The 20,140-nt window shown below is 36.9% G+C and overlaps 2 protein-coding genes and 1 long non-coding RNA gene across 7 annotated transcripts in view; 1 reads left to right on the top strand and 2 right to left on the bottom strand.

The window, feature by feature from the left end:
• The first annotated feature begins 918 nt into the window (after positions 1 to 918).
• On the top strand, positions 919 to 1,592 carry LOC115770597. Its single transcript, XM_030715938.1, has 2 exons — positions 919 to 1,017; positions 1,076 to 1,592. Exons 1-2 carry the CDS (start codon positions 976 to 978, stop codon positions 1,499 to 1,501), a joined length of 468 nt encoding a protein of 155 aa, XP_030571798.1. The 5' UTR covers positions 919 to 975; the 3' UTR covers positions 1,502 to 1,592.
• A 3,303-nt stretch (positions 1,593 to 4,895) lies between these two features.
• LOC115770631 lies at positions 4,896 to 6,025 on the bottom strand. The gene is made up of 2 exons (XR_004018876.1): positions 5,591 to 6,025; positions 4,896 to 5,120 (listed from the first exon to the last, which is right to left on the bottom strand). It is a non-coding gene; the product is annotated as an uncharacterized LOC115770631 (long non-coding RNA).
• A 6,442-nt stretch (positions 6,026 to 12,467) lies between these two features.
• The window catches only part of LOC115770609, a 31,079-nt gene continuing 23,406 nt past the window's right edge, over positions 12,468 to 20,140 (bottom strand). The window contains exons 1-3 of one of the 5 annotated variants that reach the window (XR_004018872.1): positions 14,305 to 14,706; positions 13,254 to 13,732; positions 12,468 to 13,182 (exon numbers count right to left, since the gene is read on the bottom strand). Coding sequence is in view for 2 of the 5 variants with exons in the window: in XM_030715949.1 (XP_030571809.1) it covers positions 13,730 to 13,732; positions 14,305 to 14,382; positions 14,430 to 14,687 (339 nt within the window). In the remaining 3 variants the exon portion in view is untranslated. Of the gene's footprint in view, positions 13,183 to 13,253; positions 13,733 to 14,304; positions 14,707 to 15,725; positions 15,741 to 20,140 lie in introns of those variants that run through there. The other 4 variants (XR_004018874.1, XM_030715949.1, XM_030715956.1 and 1 more) reach the window with 4 other exon arrangements.

Genomic DNA, 20,140 nt, shown 5'->3' with positions numbered 1-20,140 from the left:
GAGAAACTCTCTTTTTGGTAATATAATAAGCTTGGGCTTTATGTAATATACGAGCTTTTCTATACTCGATTTATGACCGAAAAATTGACAGAATGAATGCATTTCCTATAGTATAGAGCGTCGATCGCAAAACAAGCTTTTGTTTGCGAACAATGTAAATCACGTATCAGAGATATTCAAAAATGAATTTGGTGTCAATCGAAGCTTTAAAAATGGCTTTGAAGCAAATCGGAAAATAATTAAAACGTTACCAAAAAAATTGTTCCCGAGGATGCTTTGAATCTGCGAAAAATGTGAAACCGGTCCCAAATGATTTTTCGTATGGATCCTTGGATCCCACCAAATCTTTGACACCCAATTTCACCAAGAAGGGATGGATTTTCCAAAAAGTGCAAAACACCTCTCAAATAAATTTGATCAAGGATCTTTGAAAATGAGTTTGAGGCCGATCCGATGGTTAACAAAAATGTTTCATACCAACGTGTTTCGCTACTTAACCACTGTTGTGGGTGGAGTTTCCCAAATCGCTAAAACACGTATTCATTAAGTTCTTATATAAAGCTTTGCAAATAAGTTTGAAGCGAACTTCGCCTAAAAACTCTTTAATTTCTTTTCTTTGATCATTGAAAATGAAAATTGAGCGCGAAGCGTCATCCACCAAATCTTTGATCCCCAAGTGTGAAACAACAGTCAAATGAATTAAAACAAAAGTCTTTAAAATTGAGCTTAAGGTCGATCGGATGGTAAACAAATCAATTTCAGGACAAATAGTTTTATATATAGAGATGATGTAAGAATCACAAATTGGACACGTAAATTAGATGTTTGTTTTCAGTTCGTCTAAAAGTGTGCAAAGTTGAATTATAAGGTTTAAAGGTGAGCCAAACACGTTTAGTTAGGGTTGAGGGACATTCCTTTTAAGAACTTTCCCTGGTTGATCTAATTCAATCCGAAGTAAGAGCTCGTTGCGGCAAAATGGGCTACTTTTCGCTTTTATTTCTCGTCGGCGTTAGTAGCGTATGTTGCTCTGTTTTAATATCAATTTCACACACAAATTCAGCGCAATAATTTATAGATTTGCCTTACTGAGGGCCAGCAGTTGGACAACTCGACCGCATTAATGGCCAAGAATATAACCAAGCCACGCACAGCTCTCTTCGGGGCACTAGCGATGGAAACGAATTTCTTTGTAGGTTTCAAGAAAAACATGGAGCTGAGTAAAGCCGATATAGTCAAATGCGACGGACCTCTGGAAAAAGGCTTGAATATATTAATTCAAAAACTTGAAGAATTGATCATCTCCTGCGAAGCCATCATCAATTCATGTGTGGTTATCTGCGGCTTGTCAGCGATGGCCCAAGTTCCGATGATGCTTGTCAAAATAGTAGATGCTATGTTTTGTACGGCTAATTTGCCGCCCGTATCACCGTGCAGGAAAAAAGCTATTAACAATTTAAATGCTGAACTGAATAGATGCAAGGTTGATTTGACAAAACAATAATTAACTTTACTTCAAAGGATTGTAAAGTTTAGTAAATCGATTGGCAGTAAATATATTTTACAATCTGTTTTTATTGAGTTAGATGAAAAAACTCGTTTGTTTTTTAATACATCTTTTCCACACCAAGCGTCTTACGAATATTTTTACATATGACTGAAAGCTTATCATCATCGAAGCTCTATATCGTACAGCAAATGATTCTCACTATGTCTTAATATTCAATAGAACGGACATATGTCATATATATACATCTCTAAAACGAACCAAATCAATCCACAATTTCATGTCGCTCAAATAGGTCATAAATGGAGATTTTCATGAAAGCCTTTATTACAAAAATAGTTATTCAAGAAATGTATTGCTTTGAAATAAATTAAACACATTGTCATAACTTTTCTATAACTAAGTATTTTAAGTTAAGCTGTGCTTGAATGAGTTTTTGGATTTATAACATTAAAAAATCAGGCTGGAAATCATTAGATGGAAACGTGAAGCATACATTGTTTATCTAGTAAAGTGTTAGACTGCTGCAAAGACATAATAATAGATAAAATAGCTGAATCCCAAGCCGAAATCTTTAATTAAATATATAATCTTTTCAGACGCTGCAATCTTGTTTATTTATCAGCATAAATAATGGCTTACTAGGCCGCAGTTCTGGTTTCTTGTTAAAGTAGGGCAATGTTAACCAGGGTAGGGTTTCACAATTTCAACGATGATACGAAAGTGAAATAAAACGAGAAGGTAACCATACTGTCGGCCCGGAGAATATGAGAATAGCGAAGCTCATAAGCGCTGCGTTTGCGTTGTTTCTTAGTAGATTAAACAACGATCCAAAGGGCCAGACATTGCTAAAGCAGTTGGCCAGGATAATAGTTTAGTCTAATGGCAAGGTTGTTGAACATTGGCTTAGTTTGAAGAAACTAATCGACTTTAATTTAAATTAACTTAAGTACTAGAAAACTCCATGTTCTGATCAATTCAGACATCTCATAAATTTATTTTAACAAAATGTATATCTCTTAAGTCAGGGGAGAATTTTCTGTATTGTTGGGGGTTAAGTTTAAGCACAGTTCCAGAAAGGAAGTAAATCAACATATCACAGAGGTCCTGTGACCCAACAACGACCAGTTGACCTAACCCATTTTCAATGGAAACGAGGGAGGGAAAATACGTGTGTGTGTGTGTGTGTGTGTGTGTGTCTGTGTGTGTGGGCGTGTGTGTGGCTTTCGATAGCCCAATAGGGAATGCCAAAGAAATATACTTCAATAATTCATTTGAATCATGATAAATGTCCGGATTTCACTCTGACATTCGCAAAATATACTGAGGTCAGCTCAAACACACATACACACACATACGCACAAACACACAGACGGCAATCCTTTCGCACAGATTGGGATTCTGCTTACGTGTTGACTTGGCCAACAAACTGCTGGCCATAGCAGTGTGCTGTGGGCTTTCCTGTGGCGCTTCTGTTGAGCTTAATGTTGCATGTATGATATACTTACTACGGCCCGCTGGCATGGGAAACTGTTGCCAAGTATTCGGTGCTGATTCAGCTACACGTTTCGACCGGGGACCAGGGATAGGGGAAATAAACATCACCAGGAGCGTACAGTCAGACGACCTCCTGATCTCAGACTTTCAAATGATGCCATTTAAATAAAACAAATTTAGACAAATAAAAACAAACTCTGGTAAGCTTAAGCTGTTTGTAATATGAACATGAATAGAATGTAGCAATGTGTTGTCTTTAATCAGTTTCACCCTAAGCAGGAAAAGATAATAGAAAAAACTTTCGCTTCACCAGAGCTGTTTACCAATAGAAATAAGTTCTTCAGCAGTTGAAAGCCAGAAATGGTCAGCTAAGTAGCATCTAAATTCAATTAGAGTTGGAAGTTTCTTTTGTCAGTTTTCCCTATTTTTTGTTAGCAAAACCTTAAGACTATGTTGGGTCGCATCAAAGACTATTTTGCCATAGACTCATTAAATTTACTTTTCTTACTTTCTAATTAAACAGACCTAAATTCTCTAGAGGATGCTTGGCATATTATTTACACCAGGTTTGGGTCGCATCAAAGGCTGTTTCTAACTTCTTTTCTAGGTCTACATTATTTATATTTTTAACAAATTCTTCCCATTTCGCTACACACTCATTTAATTGATTTTGTTTGCTTTCCAGTTACCGTGAGGGTTTTTTTGCCGTGCTGAATTAATTTTTTCGACTTCTTATAAGATACCTTCCTATGCTTCCTCTTAACGAACGATCTGTGGACACGCTTGATTCAAATTTCAAGGTTATATAACTTATAGATTTGTCGACTTAAAACGACCTGTATCCAGATAGTAAAGATATTTGAGGTTTGGGACATTCATGTCAAGTCAATTTGAACCAAAGCCCAATAATACCAAAAATATCTTTAAATTAGTTTTTATAGTAAAATGTATAAAGTTTCAATTTATGAAATCGCCAATTTTCCAAGAGGCCCGGCCAAATATTCATACTTCAATTTAATAAAGATTATATTGGCAATACTTCAACCAATCTCTTCTTAGTTCAAATTTACGGATACCTTTTAGCTTAAGTTGAAAGCACTTTAGTTTTTAAGGCGATTGACTATTCTAATATCTATTTATACTATATAAAATTTCACGTGATGCGCATAAAATATTTCCCAATATAATTTCCTGTCATAAAAGTACTTTTTAAAATTTGTTGATCAGTTAAATTTGTTTGTTTGGTTTATTTAACAAATAGTAAGTTTATACATACTGCAAGGTCTCTCATTCAGGTAACTGCGAGGGACAACATATCCAAGATTAATTAATTAATATTTTTATTTGATATATATACTTTATTCATATTCTTGATCAGCATCAACAGCCGAGTCGATATAGCCATGTTGGTCTGTCCGTCTGTCAGTCTGTCTGTTGCTATGCGAAGTAGTCCCTCACTTTTTGATGAAACTTTGCAGAAGTCCCTCTCTCTGTTGCATGCAGTAAATATATCAAAACCAGCTGGATCGGACCACTATATCATATATCTGCCATAGGAACGATCGGTCGAAAACTAGGTTTTTGATTAAAAACCTTTTTTTTTTTATCAAGATATCTTGACCAAGCTCGGCAATAACTATTTTCCCGGTGCTTCTTAGATACGGGCAAAGCACTATAAGCATTATGAAAAGGTTGGGTCTGCAAGGGTATTAGATCATCGGCGTGCCGAAGATAGCCTTTCTTTCTCGTTTTAATGAGTTTTTGAGTCCGCGGTTTCTATAAAGATTGGTGGTTTGGGTTCTCTTGTATCGACTATTAACCCAAATATTAATATCTATTTCAACTTTATTGTATTTATCATGACCGATAATCCACGATTAATTCTAGTTTGGGATTCGGTACAATTTCCATCTTATTTCAAAACAGTTATCAAACAGGTAAGAGGTACAATATCTCCATTACTAACCAAAATATTTTGGATACAATTTTTATTATAGGTGGCAAATACGATATTTTTAAGGTTTGAAGTAGTTTTAGGTTCGGTTAAATTTTAAAAATGTTCATCGCCACTGTAGATTTAGTTAGAGTGTTGTGGAATCTTCAGTTGTGTATCCGACTCCTAAGGTGAAAAAGAAATTGAATAATATAGCGAATTCTTTCATGTACAACTTTCAATAAAACTTATTAAACTTGCTCTACATGCAAGTGCTCGACTTGGAGTTACCCTGACCGCATTGTCAAGCTGGCGACAAAAACACTCGCAGTACTTAGCTGCACTTTAGGAATTGCATTCTTGAATAACTTCGTAGCTTAATGTCAGATCTTTAAAAATGTTTGTCGGATATCAATATATATATTCAAATATATACTATATACATCAACTAGACTATGGGGCGACCAAAGTTGAATATTTTGGATCATATCACATCATCGACATTCTAAATTTGACGTCTCTAGGCAAAAGGCTATGAGATATCATCTCAGATATCATTTCTTCTGCATTTATATCCTTTTACACATTTGCAAAGGGCATACTAGTTTATAGATAGTACAAACCTTTCGTATTTTGTTTTCTTCTTTTTTTTTTACCTTCATAGTTTTTTTTTTTTCGTCGGGCTGGGTTTCTTTGTTGGTTTTGTCAGTTTTGGTTTCGTTGACGTCGGCTTGGGTCGTTATGGTTTGGGTGTGGATCGTTTCGACCGCGGCCGTGGCCGTGGCCTTGGCTTTGGTCTTGGCTTTGGCTTTGGCATTGGCCTTCGACTGGGTTTTCGCGATGGCTTTGGCTTAGGTCTAATAAAATTCAAAATCCTATGCCAAATTTTTTTTAAAAATCCTAAAAATCGACGTTGATTATTTTGTAAAGCATCCTCGTTCTCGTATGAATCGTTGAGCTCGAGTTCTGCAATCTGTTTGTCTTCTAGTGAATTAAGGCTTTCCCCATTATTGTAGCCTTCGGCTGTAAAAATGTTCGTTACAATTGCAAGTAGTAATATTCCAAATATAACTTTCATTTCTACAAGTGTTTTAAACTAACACGGAAAAACTTGTGCCAAAAGGTTTTATAATGCCAGAAACTGCAGTAATTGGACGTGGCTAAATTCGAATTAGATATGGCCATATGGGCATCATGCTCCCTAGTTAAACAAACATTTCATGAGACGACAATAAATTGTATAATAAGTTTTTATTATACAAATTATTTCTCTGATATCCTGTACGCAAATGAGTCAAAAAGGGTATATTGATTTTATGTAACAGGAGGCATGTCCTACCCCATAAAGTCGATATGGCTATGTTAATCTGTCTGTATTGTGAACGTAGGTCCACTAAGTACCCGTGCTGTACGATTTTGTGTCGACTCCAGAATTTGGACTTTTGTTGAGTAGGTCGGAAACTCCCCACTCTTACTTGCCTTTGCCTCAATTATATACTAAGAAGTCAACTTTTGTGGCTGGCTCCATACTTAGCTCCATAATTAGCTTTACGTGATCAGCATACGTAACTGTGAAATCTTGATTAAAATGTTTTTAAATGATAAATATTATTATATGATATATAAATAATTGCCGGATATAACCCGGCCTTGCCCGTGGCACGTATAAGCTAAAATACCTCAAAAAGCTTTAAAGAGGATTTGACACTGATCGGACGGTAAACAAACAACTCTCATACAAAGGTTTTCCGCCAATTTACCACTGTTGTGGGTGGAATTATCCAAATTGCTGAAACACGTATTTATTAAGTTTTTATATAGAGCTTTCAAAATAAGTTTGAAGCGAATCGAACAAAACTGCAAACTTAGCCCAACCAAGCTTTGAAAAGCACTTCTACCGAGTCTTGGATTCTGCGAAAAGCGTCTTTAGTATTAGAGTATGCCTCATGTATCTGGTCACACCAATACTCTATTCATCGAGAAATAATTGAATTTGTACAGATACAATTCTTGTTGTTTGCCATTCGTGGTTTAAATTGGGATTCTCGTTTGCGGCTACAGTCATACTCCAGTAGACTTCTGATGATTGATTTTCCTCCATTAATCAATCGTACAACCATGCTTGGCGTTATATAATCTCCGCGAGTTTTACAAATTGTCGTGAATTGTGTAACGCATTGAAGGAGACATCTCCGACCCTAAAAATTCTTGATCAGTATCAACAGCCGAGTCGATATAGCCATGTCCGTCTGTCTCTTTCTCTGCGAACAAGTCTCTCAATTTTAAGGCTATCTTAATGAAACATTGCAGAAGTCTCTCTTTCTGTTGCATGCAGTAAATATGCCGGAACCAGCTGGATCGGACCACTCTATCATATAGCTGCCATAAGAACGATTGGTCGAAAAGTAGGTTCTGGTATGAAAATCCGCTCGTTTTTGTATGAACATTTTTTTGTTGTTCAAGATATTTTGACCGAACTCAGCACTTATTAGTTTTTCCATGCTCCTGATACAAATGCAAAATTCTATCAACATCGGGCCCCTATATCAGGTATCTGAACGATTCGAAAATTAAGTAGTTGTAAGAAAAACATTTTTGTTTATCAAGATATTTTGATCAAACACGGCTCTTAGAGATTTCACTATATTCCTTTTATTTTTGTAAAATCTTGTTTAAATCGGACTGCTATATCATATAGCTACCATAGAAACGATCAGTCAAAAAGTAGGTTCTTGAATAAAAAACTTTTTGTTTTTCAAGAAATCTTGACCAAACGCGGCATAAATTAATTTCCCTGTGCTTCTTAGATACGGGCAAAGCACTATGAGCATTATGAAAATGTTGAGTCTGCAAGGGTATTAAATCTTCGGCGTGTCGTCACCCATTGAGATTGTTTGGAATTTTTTCGAATATATGAACGAATATCAATACAATTATTGTAGCTCTAATATTTTAACTATTGTAGTTTTATTTTCCCTGCATTTTTTTTATGACTTTATCATTATACTCTGGTAGAGGTTAGAATAGTTTTGTCATGTAAATACAACTCATAGATGGAGACTTCTTTATCCGCCCAAAAGTATATTGGGCATTATTAAATGATATGTCTGTCTGCTTATTTTTCTGATTGTTTGACTGCATGTTCATCTGTCTTTTTGTTCTTCGGTCTGTCTCTATTCTATTCCGAGTCGATCTAGACATACGTCCATCCATCTGCCCATCCGCATGTATATATGAGCACAAGAGTCTCAGAACCTATAAGAGCTAGAAACTTGAAATTTGGATGTAGGTCCTTCTTGTGTCCAGTGCGAGTTTATCTCCGATAATCGATAACTTGCCCCGCTTCCAAGTAATCGATCAACATCGATATCGCAATCGTGGTTTTGAGCAAATCTCTAAGGTTTTTAGAGCTCGGGAACCCCCGACTAGAGCCTCTTACTTTGTAATTATTTTGTAATAAAAGATGCGTCAGTGGGTAGTTGGCACATGCCTTACAACAGTTATATTTATAAAGAACAACAACAACAACACTTTTAAGTCCTTTGGTGTAGTGTGCAAACAGGTTCAGATTCTCGAGAGAAACATTGCAGGACGTCGGGCGCAAAAGAAACACAGGCGCCAGTGCCAGACACTATCTTCTAGTTGCTGATAACAATCCCAAGCCCTCCAACATTGCAAAATACCAAGCCCGCCTGCATCATCTTCAGGCTAGACAAAGGTAGTTGCCAGGAAGAACCTGTGATAAAACCATCTCCTTATGGTATCTGGGCGTTCCCCTGGAGTTCTTAAGCTCGACTAGCTACTAAAATTCTGGAATAAACTCCTGACACCAGCTTCATCGAATAAGAAAACTTCAAGCTAAGATAGTCTGCAAAATGGTTGGCCTCCGCCTTGTAAATAACGGAGGTCAGATCAACTTCATCAGCAGCCGCTAAGCCGACAAGCTGCTGCGTAATCCGAATACGGACACATAGAGGCGTATCCAAAGGGTACACCTCTGCGACCAATCAACGAGGCGAATTTTGTAAACTTACAACATTTTCGAAGTCAATTCGCCTGGTAGAGATCACAAAATACTAATCGATTCCAGCGCACAATAAAACCCATTAAAAATGGGTATAAGGGTATATTGTATTTGTGTGAAAGCCAAATGTATGTAACAGGCAGAAGGAAGCATCTCCGACCCCATAAAGTGTATATATTCTTGATCAGCATAAATAGCCGAGTCGATCTAGCCATGTCCGTCTGTCTGTCCGTCCGTCCGTATGTATGAAAGCAAGGATCTCAGAACCTATAAGAGCTTTAGATGTAGGTGCTCCAAGTGCCTGCGCAGATCGAGTTTGTTTCCGATAATCGATAACTTACTCCGTTTCCAAGCAATCGATAAAAATCGATATCGATATCCTGTTTTTTGGCCAATTTTGGTAAATAATAAGAGCTAAATTCACCAAACTTGACATATAGCTTCTAAAATAGAATATATATATGCATTTGATGTTGAAAGAAGAGGGTTCAGGGTATCCCCTAATCGGGAGCTCCCGACTATAACTTCTTACTGGTTTTACCCTGAACTCATTGAAAATGGGTAGAAAGGGTATAATGTGTTTATGCAAATGTATGTAACAGACAGAAGGAAGTATCTCCGACCACAAAAAGTATATATATTCTTGATCAGCATCAATAGCCGAGTCGATCTAGCCATGTCCGTCTGGTTGTCCGTCCGTCTCTCCGTCTGTCCGTATGTGTGAACGCAAGGCTCTCAGAACCTATAAGAGACTTGATTTTTAGCTCTTTCCGGTGATTGATAACTTACTTCGTTTCCAAGCAATTGATAAAAATCGATATAAAAATCTTGTTTTTTGATCAAATTGGGTAAATAATAAGAGTTAGAGTCACCAAAAGTGAGATGCTTATTCTAGAATAGTATATATATATCAAGTATCTTTCATTTTATACCTACTCTACCACCCCTCTACTACTTCATAGTTAAAAATCAAGTTAATAACCCAACTTGTGTTACCCACCAATTTAAGCTAGAATTTTAATACAATTTACTCTTTGAGAATACACAAATATTATATGGTACAATAAGATATACTGTAGAAAATTTCATCAAGATCGGTTAAGAAACACATACAAATTATGTGTGCTTACTGCCCACTTGCTTGCGGCAGCTAGCGCAAATTCCAAGAATTTCTGTGCACATGAACTTACACACATTCATGCGCGTCTATTTCGAACTCTATCAACTGCATTGCACTTGCGTTTGCATTGTTTTCTGTTCTGCCATTTTAATTGGTTTTTTTCTCAATTAGACCTAATCATTGGTGTGGCTGTTGAATAGAGGAGGTGGCAAGTAATGCGGTCAGTTGCAAGTGCGAACCCTGCTAAGGTAACTTGTTTTTATTTATCTTTATTACTATAAACGAGCGCGTAGCGCGAGCTGCATTTGGTGTTGGAATAAGAGGGTTCAGGGTATTCACTAGTCAGGAGCTCCCGACAAGAACCTCTTACTTGTTTAAAATCCGAAACTTGCAGCCAGTATTTTTTTCGTCTAAATGGCTATGTATCTTCTTTAGAATTCGAATCATTTTCGTCTGTAGCCATCGCATCAATTTCTTCTGTAGCCATCGAATCAATTTCTTCTGTAGCCATCGAATCGATTTCTTCTGTATAATAAGAATCTGACGTCGCCTCAGGAGATTCAGGTTCAGTGGATGTTGTCGAATATACAGGTGCGTTTATATCTACGAATATTTCGCCCATCAATGTCAAAGAACTATAAGGGGCAAACAAATGAAACATATAAAAAATGTTTATATACATATATCTTGAAATAGAAAATGTGTTAAAATGCCCTTCTTGTGAGATGCCGACTAGTTAGTTACAGAACATCCGAAATTTCTTCTATACCGCAAGATGTGTATCCGATCTTTAAAAAAATGTTACGGCTTAAGTATATATATAAAACTTGAATATTCTAGATCATATCATCATCATCAACCTTCTAAACTTGATGTCTCTAGTTCTCGAAGGCTACGTGATTTGGTCAAATATTATATTGTAGGTTTGGTCCTACAATACTGGCTGGCATTTGATAGATATATGTACAAACCTATCGAGTTGCGTTTTCTTCTTCGTTGGTTTTATCGGTTTTGCTTTCGTTGGCCTCGGCCTGGATGGTGGAGGTCTGGATGTCGGTGGCCTAGGCCTTGGCTTTGGTCGTGGCTTTGGGCGTGGCCTTGGCTTTGGGTGTGGCCTTGGCCTTGGCCTTGGTCGTGGCCTTGGTCGTGGCCTTGGGCGTGGCCTTGGGCGTGGCCTTGGGCGTGGCCTTGGTCGTGGCCTTGGTCTTCGATGGGGCTTCGGCCGTGGAAAGAGCTTTGGCTTGGGTCTTATCAATTTCAAAATTTTTCTCCAAATTTCACTTAAAATTCCAAAAAGCCGATGTTGCTCATTGCGCAAAGAATACTTATTCTGTATTGGACCATTGCTACTTTCAATTATGTGTTGCTCGGCTGGATCCGCAGGTTGGCGTTGAACAAGCTGATTGTGTCCATGAAGACGAATCGGATGATGCTCTTGGTGGGCATCTAGCGAATTAGGACTTTTCACTTTAGTTTTGTGCCCCTCGGCTGTGAAAACGTTCGTTATAATTATAATGAGTAATATTTCAAAAAGGACTTTCATTTCTAGAAGTAATTTATACTAGCATGGAACACTTCTGCATAAACGTTTTAAAGGCCAGAACTGGAGTAATTGGACGTGGCTTAATTCGAATTAGATATGGCCAAATGGGCATCACGCTCCCTAGTTAAAAAATAAACATTTCTAAAAGTCTAGGGTACTGCTACTGCTTCTTTCCTCAATAATATACTAAGAAGTCGACTTCTGTTGATGGTTCCAAACATATGCTAATTAGCTATACATAATCAGCTTACATAGCCGTGAAAACTGTTTATCCTAACTGATTGACTGATTGGTGAATAACACACAGCCCAAAACGTCAGATCTGGAAAGCTGAAATTTTCATTGTAATGTGCTTATGTGATAAAGGTTCACGTTAAGACGGGGTTTCGGGAAATTCTACCCTCATTTATTAAAAAATCGCGAAAAACGTTTGTATAAAATTGTTTTGTTTACGATCAGACTCAAATTCATTTTCAAACATTTATAAAATCTCACATTTTGGAAAATCCATTCCTCCTTGGTGGAAATGAGGGTCAAAGATATGGTGGGTGACGTTTGGCGCATATATTCATATCCAAGGATCTAAATGAAAAATTATTTGAGACATGTTTCACATTTTCTCGGTGGAAAGCGCGATTCAAATGTTTTTGATGACGTTTTAAGTTGTGTACGAACTGTTTCATAATTATTTTCAACGCTCTACACAAGAACTTATTTAATACTTGTTCCAGCTATTTGGGAAATTACAACAGGGGTTAATTGGGGATAAACTTTTGTATAAAAGTTATTTTTTACCATCCGATAAGTTTCAAAATCATTTTCAAAGGTTTTTGAGAAAATTTATTATGTATTTTCCGCAGGCAAGGAGTGTTATAACCGCTAGTAGATATACATTATGTAACTCATAGAAGGAAACATTTCTGAACGCCCAAAGTATATTGGGTAATAAAAAAAGCAGAGTTGATGAGTCGTTTTTGTCAGCCTGTCTGTCTGTAAAACTGTATGATCGTCTGTCTATATGTGCTTTGATCTGTCTCCAGTCTTGGTATAGTCCCTCAGTGTAAAAGCTATTCTTATGAAAATTAGAAGAATAGTTCTCGTATAAGAGCCATATCTTATGAACATTCTCTAATCATCTTCTACATCTACATATCTCTATTACGCAGTCATACAATTTTATACGAGAGTATTTTATCTTCGGAATGCCGTAGATAGTCTTACTGGCATGTTCGCTCCCGACCAGCAATCCTTTGACAGAGTCCTGCGCGATTGCCAGCCCTGCGTCCACAGAGCTCTCTCCTCATGTCGTAGAAAGAGCCTGTGTTATGTGGCAATGGCAATCACTCGCTTCTAGTTGCTGACAACAATCCCAACTCAGTCCTCGAGTTCAGGTTGGATCAACTGTTCGGCAGATTGGACAACTTATATAATGACCACAATAAGGGTAGCTTTGTGGGAAGCCAACGGTGTATTCTCCAAGGCGAATGAAGTCTTTGCGCTCATTCTTGTGTCTTCTTACGGATACCCACTTTTACTCTTGTATCACCCTTAGAGTACCAGGCTAGTAGAGACCAGAAGGTAGTACGGTAGAAGAATGTACAATGAATAAAATTTCAATTTTTGGTAACGTACCTTTTCAAATATTGAAAATAAGTTTTATTTATGCGAAGGTTGTCTGGTTCGCATTGCAGCACCTCCCAGAAAGGTAGCTTCTCTGCACAACATATCCATGATTTACTCTTGCTTAGGATTCGGCAAGCTATTAATGTTATTCTTAAACAGGTAACAAACAGTTAACAGGTACATGCTCTCCATGTTCATCCAAAATATTTTAGCTACGATATTTATTATAGGTGGCAAACATGATATTTTGAAGGTTTGAAAATCACACAATTTTTCTTATATGTTAGTTTTGCTTTATTTAAAACAAATGGGGTTATCTCTCATATTTTCCCGGATGTATTTTTAGGTTCGACTCAATTCCATACATTTATTGTTTATAATTGGCCAAGACTTAAACCATGTAATTTTTTTTGGCCGAACTACGTTATTCTGGATATGAATTTGATATCGAATCATCTTCATATGATTCTTCGGGCCAAAAAGGTTCACTATCCAATTTTAAAGAAAGAAGAGAAGAGGGCAAACAAATTGAGCATATAGAAATTCAAACATGCATACATCTTTCAATAGAAAAAAGAAAGAAAGGCTATCTTCGGCACGCCGAAGATTTAATACACTTGCAGACAGCATCTTTCCTAATGCTTACAATGCCTGCATGTGTATCTGAGTATGGTTAAGATAACTTGAAAAACAAAGAGTGTTTTATACAAGAACCACATTTTCAACCCATCGTTCCTATGGGAGCTATATGATATAGTGGTCAGATCCAGCCTGTTCTGACATATGTACTGTGTTAAGCAGAAAGAGGGATGTAAGCAGATTCATGACGATAGGCTTCCCTTAGCTCCACACTTTGATAATTGCATTCTTGAATAACTTTAGAACATAGTTTCCGATTTTTAAAACATTTCAAATGCCTAAATATGGTGAGCATATATTCCCCCCCCCAGTCATAATGCGGATAAAAAAAATATACATTATTGGGTCTGATATGCTTCCTTCTGCATTGATAGCCTTATACATATTTTTAAGGGGCTTGGTTATATGTATATGTACAAACCTTCTGACTGTTGTCGTTGTTGGTGGTCTTCTCGTGGGCACTGGCCTGGGTGGTGTGGGGTTCGGCCTTGGGGGTGGTCTGGGTATAAACAAATTCACAACTGTTTTAACTGCAGAGCTAACTACCTTCGTAACTTTTTTCGTAGTTTTTACAATCCATTTCCATAAACTACGTTGGTTATTTTGCAAAGCAGCCTCATTTTGAATTCGACCATTCCTTCTTTTAAATGTATGTTGCTCGGATAATCTCTTGCGTTGTACAAGCTGATTGTGTCCCTGATGGTCATCTAGTGAATTACGACTTTTCACTCTATTTCTGTGCCTTTCGGCTGTGAAAACGTTTATTACAATTACAAAGAGTAATATTTCAAAAGGAACTTTCATTTCTAGAAGTCTTTTAAAGTAACACGAAAAAACGTCGGTAACAACGTTTTTATAAGGCCAGAAACTGGTATAATTGGACGTGGCTTAATTCGAATTAGATATGGCCATATGGCCATCACGCTCCCTAGTTAATGAACTATTTTTGAATGATTTCATGAAAGGAAAATAAATTATATAATTTTGTCGTCAGATGTGTAACGCATAGAAGGAGGCATCTCCGATCCCATAAAGTATATATATTCTTGATCACCATTAACAGCCGATATAGTCGATATAGCCATGTCCGTCTGTCCGTCTGACTGTTTGTCCGTCTGACCGTCTGTCTGTTTCTATGCGAACTAGTCTCTCAGTTTTATCTTAATAAACTTTGTTGAGATCCCTCTTTCTGTTGCACGCAGCAGATATGTCAAGACCATCTGGATCGGACCACAATATCATATAGCTGCCATAGGAACGACCGGTCGAAAATTAAGTTGTTATATGAAAAAACCTTTTGTTTTTCAAGATATCTTGACCAAACTCGGCATTTATTAGTTTGACTATACTCCTCATATATATGCAAAATCCTATTAAGATCGGACCACTATATCATATAGCTGCCATAGGAAAATATCGGTCGAAAATTAAGTTGTTGTATGGAAAACTTTTTTGCCATTCAAGATATCTTGATTAAACACGGCATTTAAAGATTTCACTATGTTTCATTTTGGCAAAATCGTATTTACATCGGAACACTATATCATATGACTGCCATAGGAACGATCGGTCGAAAACTAGGTTTTTGATTAAAAACCTTTTTTGTTTATCAAGATATCTTGCCCAAACTCGTCATTAACTATTTTCCCTGTGCTTCTTATGAACAGGTTGGGTTTTTTCTTTATTTTGTATTAATTTAATGGTAATTAACAGGAGGTATGTCCGCCCAAATACAAATAGTACATATACTCTTGATCTGGACAACGTGCCGAGTGGATATGGACCTGTCTGTCTGTCAGTCTTTTGAAAGTACGAGTTTGTTTCAAATCATCAGTAAATTACCTCGTTTCTATGAAATCGAAAAAATTCAAGAATTTTGGCTTTTTAGGTAAGTTGGAAACACCCGACTAGGGGTTTACTTCTTACTTCTTTTTCCTCAGTTACTACGAAGAAGACTTCTTATGCCGGTTCTATACATTTGCTAATTAGCTAAACATAATTAGCTTAAATAAATGTGAAATCTTGATTAAAATTAGTTAGGGAGATTAATATTCAGTACATGTAGCTTCATGAAAGTCGATTCTAAATGTTGTTCGTAAAACTCTTGTATTGTTAATATAATGTGCTGAGTGTAGCGCCAGACCAGAATCAAGTCTCAAATTTAGAGTTAACTTCGCGTTTATTGTGAAATTTATAAAAAGTATATATACTTTTCATATAATTTCATGCATTTTATTGTGGCTGTAAGCTTGATTTCATATATGACGATAGACTAAAGTAATATTCGGTACGCCGAAGATTTAATACTCTTGCAGACATTTGCCTCATGTGAGAATACTACCGGGTATAGCCCGGCATTGCCCGTGGCATGTATAAAATAAATGTTAAAAAGCCTTCAACATGATTTTGAAACTGATCGGACGGTAAATAAACAACTTACATACAAACGTTTTCGTCAATTTATGGGTTGCGGGTGGAATTTCCCAAATCGTTTAAGCACGTATTCATTAAGTTTTTATGTAGAGCTTTGAAAATAATTTTGAAGCAAATCAGAAATAAATTAAAGCGTCACCAAAAACATCTTTGAATTGCACTTTTCACACAGGATGATTAAATCCTGCGAAAAATGTGAAACAGGTCCCAAATGATTTTTCTTATGGATACCTAGAAATGAATTTAAGCGCGAAGCGTCATCCACCAAATCTTTGACCTCCATTTTCACCAAGGCATATGTGTGAAATACCCCTCAAATGAATTTGAACAAAAAACTTTGAAACGATCGGCCTCAAGATCGGATGGTAAACAAAAAGTTTCATACAAACGTTGTTCGCGATTTTTCCATACTTGCTGGTGAAATTTTGCGAAACCCCGTCTTAACGTGCACCTGCATCACATAAGGTGACTACAGTGAAAATTTCAGCTTCCTCGCTCTTACGGGTTGGACTGTGCGTTGATCATCAATCAGTCAGTCAATAAGTCAGTCAGTCAGTCAGTCAGTCAGAACAAAAAGTTTTATATATGGAGATCGCAGCTCGTAAATGATGACTTTGATTAAAATGTCTCGCGAAACAGAATTTGTTGCCACACAAAAACTTAATTTTCGACAGATCTTTCCTAATGCAGCTATATGATATAGTGGTCCGACGCATGTACTGCGTGCAACAGAAAGAGGGGCATATGCAAAGTCTCATGGCGATTGCCTTAAAATTGAGGAGAAGTTCGCATAGAAACAGATAGACGGACATGGATATATCTGCTCGGCTGTTGATACTAATCTAGAATATATATACTTTATGGGGTCGGAGATGCTTCTTCTGCCTGTTACATACATTTGGATTTTGCACAAATACAATATACCCTTATACCCATTTTTAATGGGTTCAGGGTATAAAAAGCACAGAAACCAATACAATCGCAATTGCAATGCTGTTTATGAATTCGAAGCAGACGTGCATGAATGTGTGTATACATGAATACAGAAATTTTTCGAATGTGCGCTGGTGCCGCAAACCATGTTTCTTAACCGATATTCATGGAATTTTCTACAGTATATCCTATTGTACCATAGAATATTTGTGTGTTCTCAAAAAGTTAATTGCACTAAAATTGTAGCTTAAAGTGGTGGGCAATACAAGTTGGGTAATTAACTGCTGTCGATACAAAAAGCTTTGAAGCGGCCCAACCGGATGGTGGAGGTCTGGATGTCGGTGGTCTTGGCCTTGGCCAAATTACGATAAGTTTCAAAATCATTTTCAAAGGTTTGTGAGAAAATGTATTTTGTATTTTCCGCAGGCAAGGAGGGTTATAACCGCTAGTAGATATACATTATGTAACTCATAGAAGGAATCATTTCTGAACGCCCAAAGTATATTGGGTAATAAAAAAAGCAGAGTTGATGAGTCGTTTTTGTCAGCCTGTCTGTCTGTAAAACTGTATGATCGTCTGTCTATATGTGCTTTGATCTGTCTCCAGTCTTGGTATAGTCCCTCAGTGTAAAAGCTATTCTTATGAAAATTAGAATAGTTCTCGTATAAGAGCCATATCTTATGAACATTCTCTAATCATCTTCTACATCTACATATCTCTATTACGCAGTCATACAACTTTATACGAGGGTATTTTATCTTCGGAATGCCGTATATAGTCTTACTGGCATGTTCGCTCCCGACCAGCAATCCTTTGACAGAGTCCTGCGCGATTGCCAGCCCTGCGTCCACAGAGCTCTCTCCTCATGTCGTAGAAAGAGCCTGTGTTATGTGGCAATGGCAATCACTCGCTTCTAGTTGCTGACAACAATCCCAACTCAGTCCTCGAGTTCAGGTTGGATCAACTGTTCGGCAGATTGGACAACTTATATAATGACCACAATAAGGGTAGCTTTGTGGGAAGCCAACGGTGTATTCTCCAAGGCGAATGAAGTCTTTGCGCTCATTCTTGTGTCTTCTTACGGATACCCACTTTTACTCTTGTATCACCCTTAGAGTACCAGGCTAGTAGAGACCAGAAGGTAGTACGGTAGAAGAATGTACAATGAATAAAATTTCAATTTTTGGTAACGTACCTTTTCAAATATTGAAAATAAGTTTTATTTATGCGAAGGTTGTCTGGTTCGCATTGCAGCACCTCCCAGAAAGGTAGCTTCTCTGCACAACATATCCATGATTTACTCTTGCTTAGGATTCGGCAAGCTATTAATGTTATTCTTAAACAGGTAATAAACAGTTAACAGGTACATGCTCTCCATGTTCATCCAAAATATTTTAGCTACGATATTTATTATAGGTGGCAAACATGATATTTTGAAGGTTTGAAAATCACACAATTTTTCTTATATGTTAGTCTTGCTTTATTTTAAACAAATGGGGTTATCTCTCATCTTTTCCCGTATGTATTTTTTGGTTCGACTCAATTTCATACATTTATTGCTTATAATTTGCCAAGGCTTAAACCATGTAATTTTTTTTGGCCGAACTACGTTATTCTGGATATGAATTTGATATCGAATCATCTTCATATGATTCTTCGTCCCAAATAGGTTCACTATCCAATTTTAAAGAAAAAAGAGAAGAGGGCAAACAAATTGAGCATATAGAAATTCAAACATGCATACATCTTTCAATAGAAAAGAGAAAGAAAGGCTATCTTCGGCACGCCGAAGATTTAATACACTTGCGGACAGCACCTTTCCTAATGCTTACAATGCCTGCATGTGTATCTGAGTATGGTTAAGATATCTTGAAAAACAAAAAGTGTTTTATACAAGAACCACATTTTCAACCCGTCGTTCCTATGGAAGCTATATGATATAGTGGTCAGATCCAGCCTGTTCTGACATATGTACTGTGTTAAGCAGAAAGAGGGATGTAAGCAGATTCATGACGATAGGCTTCCCTTAGCTACACACTTTGATAATTGCATTCTTGAATAACTTTAGAACATAGTTTCCGATTTTTAAAACATTTCAAATGCCTAAATATGGTGAGCATATATACCCAAGGCTTAGACAATGGGGCGATTATGTCCCCAGTCATAATGCGGATCAAAAAAATATACATTATTGGGTCGGATATGCTTCCTTCTGCATTGATAGCCTTATACATATTTTAAGGGGCTTGGTTATATGTATATGTACAAACCTTCTGATTGTTGTCGTTGTTGGTGGTCTTCTCGTTGGCACTGGCCTGGGTGGTGTGGGGTTGGGCTTTGGGCGTTTGGGCCTTGGTTTGGGTTTAAACCAACTCACAACTTTTTTAACTACTTTCTTAGCTGATTTTGCAATCAATTTCCAAATACTTCGTTGGTTATTTTGCAAAGCAGCCTTATTTTGCATTCGACTATTCTTTCCTTTAAAAAGATGTTGCTCGGATAATCTCTTGCGTTGTACAAGCTGATTGTGTCCATGATGGTCATCTAGTGAATTACGACTTTTCACTCTATTTCTGTGCCTTTCGGCTGTGAAAACGTTTATTACAATTACAAAGAGTAATATTTCAAAAGGAACTTTCATTTCTAGAAGTCTTTTAAAGTAACACGAAAAAACGTCGGTAACAACGTTTTTATAAGGCCAGAAACTGGTATAATTGGACGTGGCTTAATTCGAATTAGATATGGCCATCACGCTCCCTAGTTAATCAACTATTTTTAAAAGATTTCATGAGAAGAGAATAATTTATATAATACAACTTTTTTATATTTTATTATTTTTCTTACATAATAATTGTTAATAAGTTTATACTGTATTTATACTGTATCAGGAG

The sequence above is a fragment of the Drosophila novamexicana genome, unplaced genomic scaffold (genome assembly GCF_003285875.2).
Source record: "Drosophila novamexicana strain 15010-1031.04,08,12 unplaced genomic scaffold, DnovRS2.1 tig00000009-arrow-pilon, whole genome shotgun sequence".
In the NCBI taxonomy this organism is placed as follows: domain Eukaryota; kingdom Metazoa; phylum Arthropoda; class Insecta; order Diptera; family Drosophilidae; genus Drosophila; species Drosophila novamexicana.
This window is presented reverse-complemented; position numbering and strand designations above follow the sequence as displayed.

Coding starts and splice junctions, on each gene's coding strand:
- LOC115770597 (XM_030715938.1), top strand. CDS start 976: ATGGGCTACTTTTCGCTTTTATTTCTCGTCGGCGTTAGTAGC. Junction 1,018..1,075: donor TTCTCGTCGGCGTTAGTAGC/GTATGTTGCTCT, acceptor AATAATTTATAG/ATTTGCCTTACTGAGGGCCA.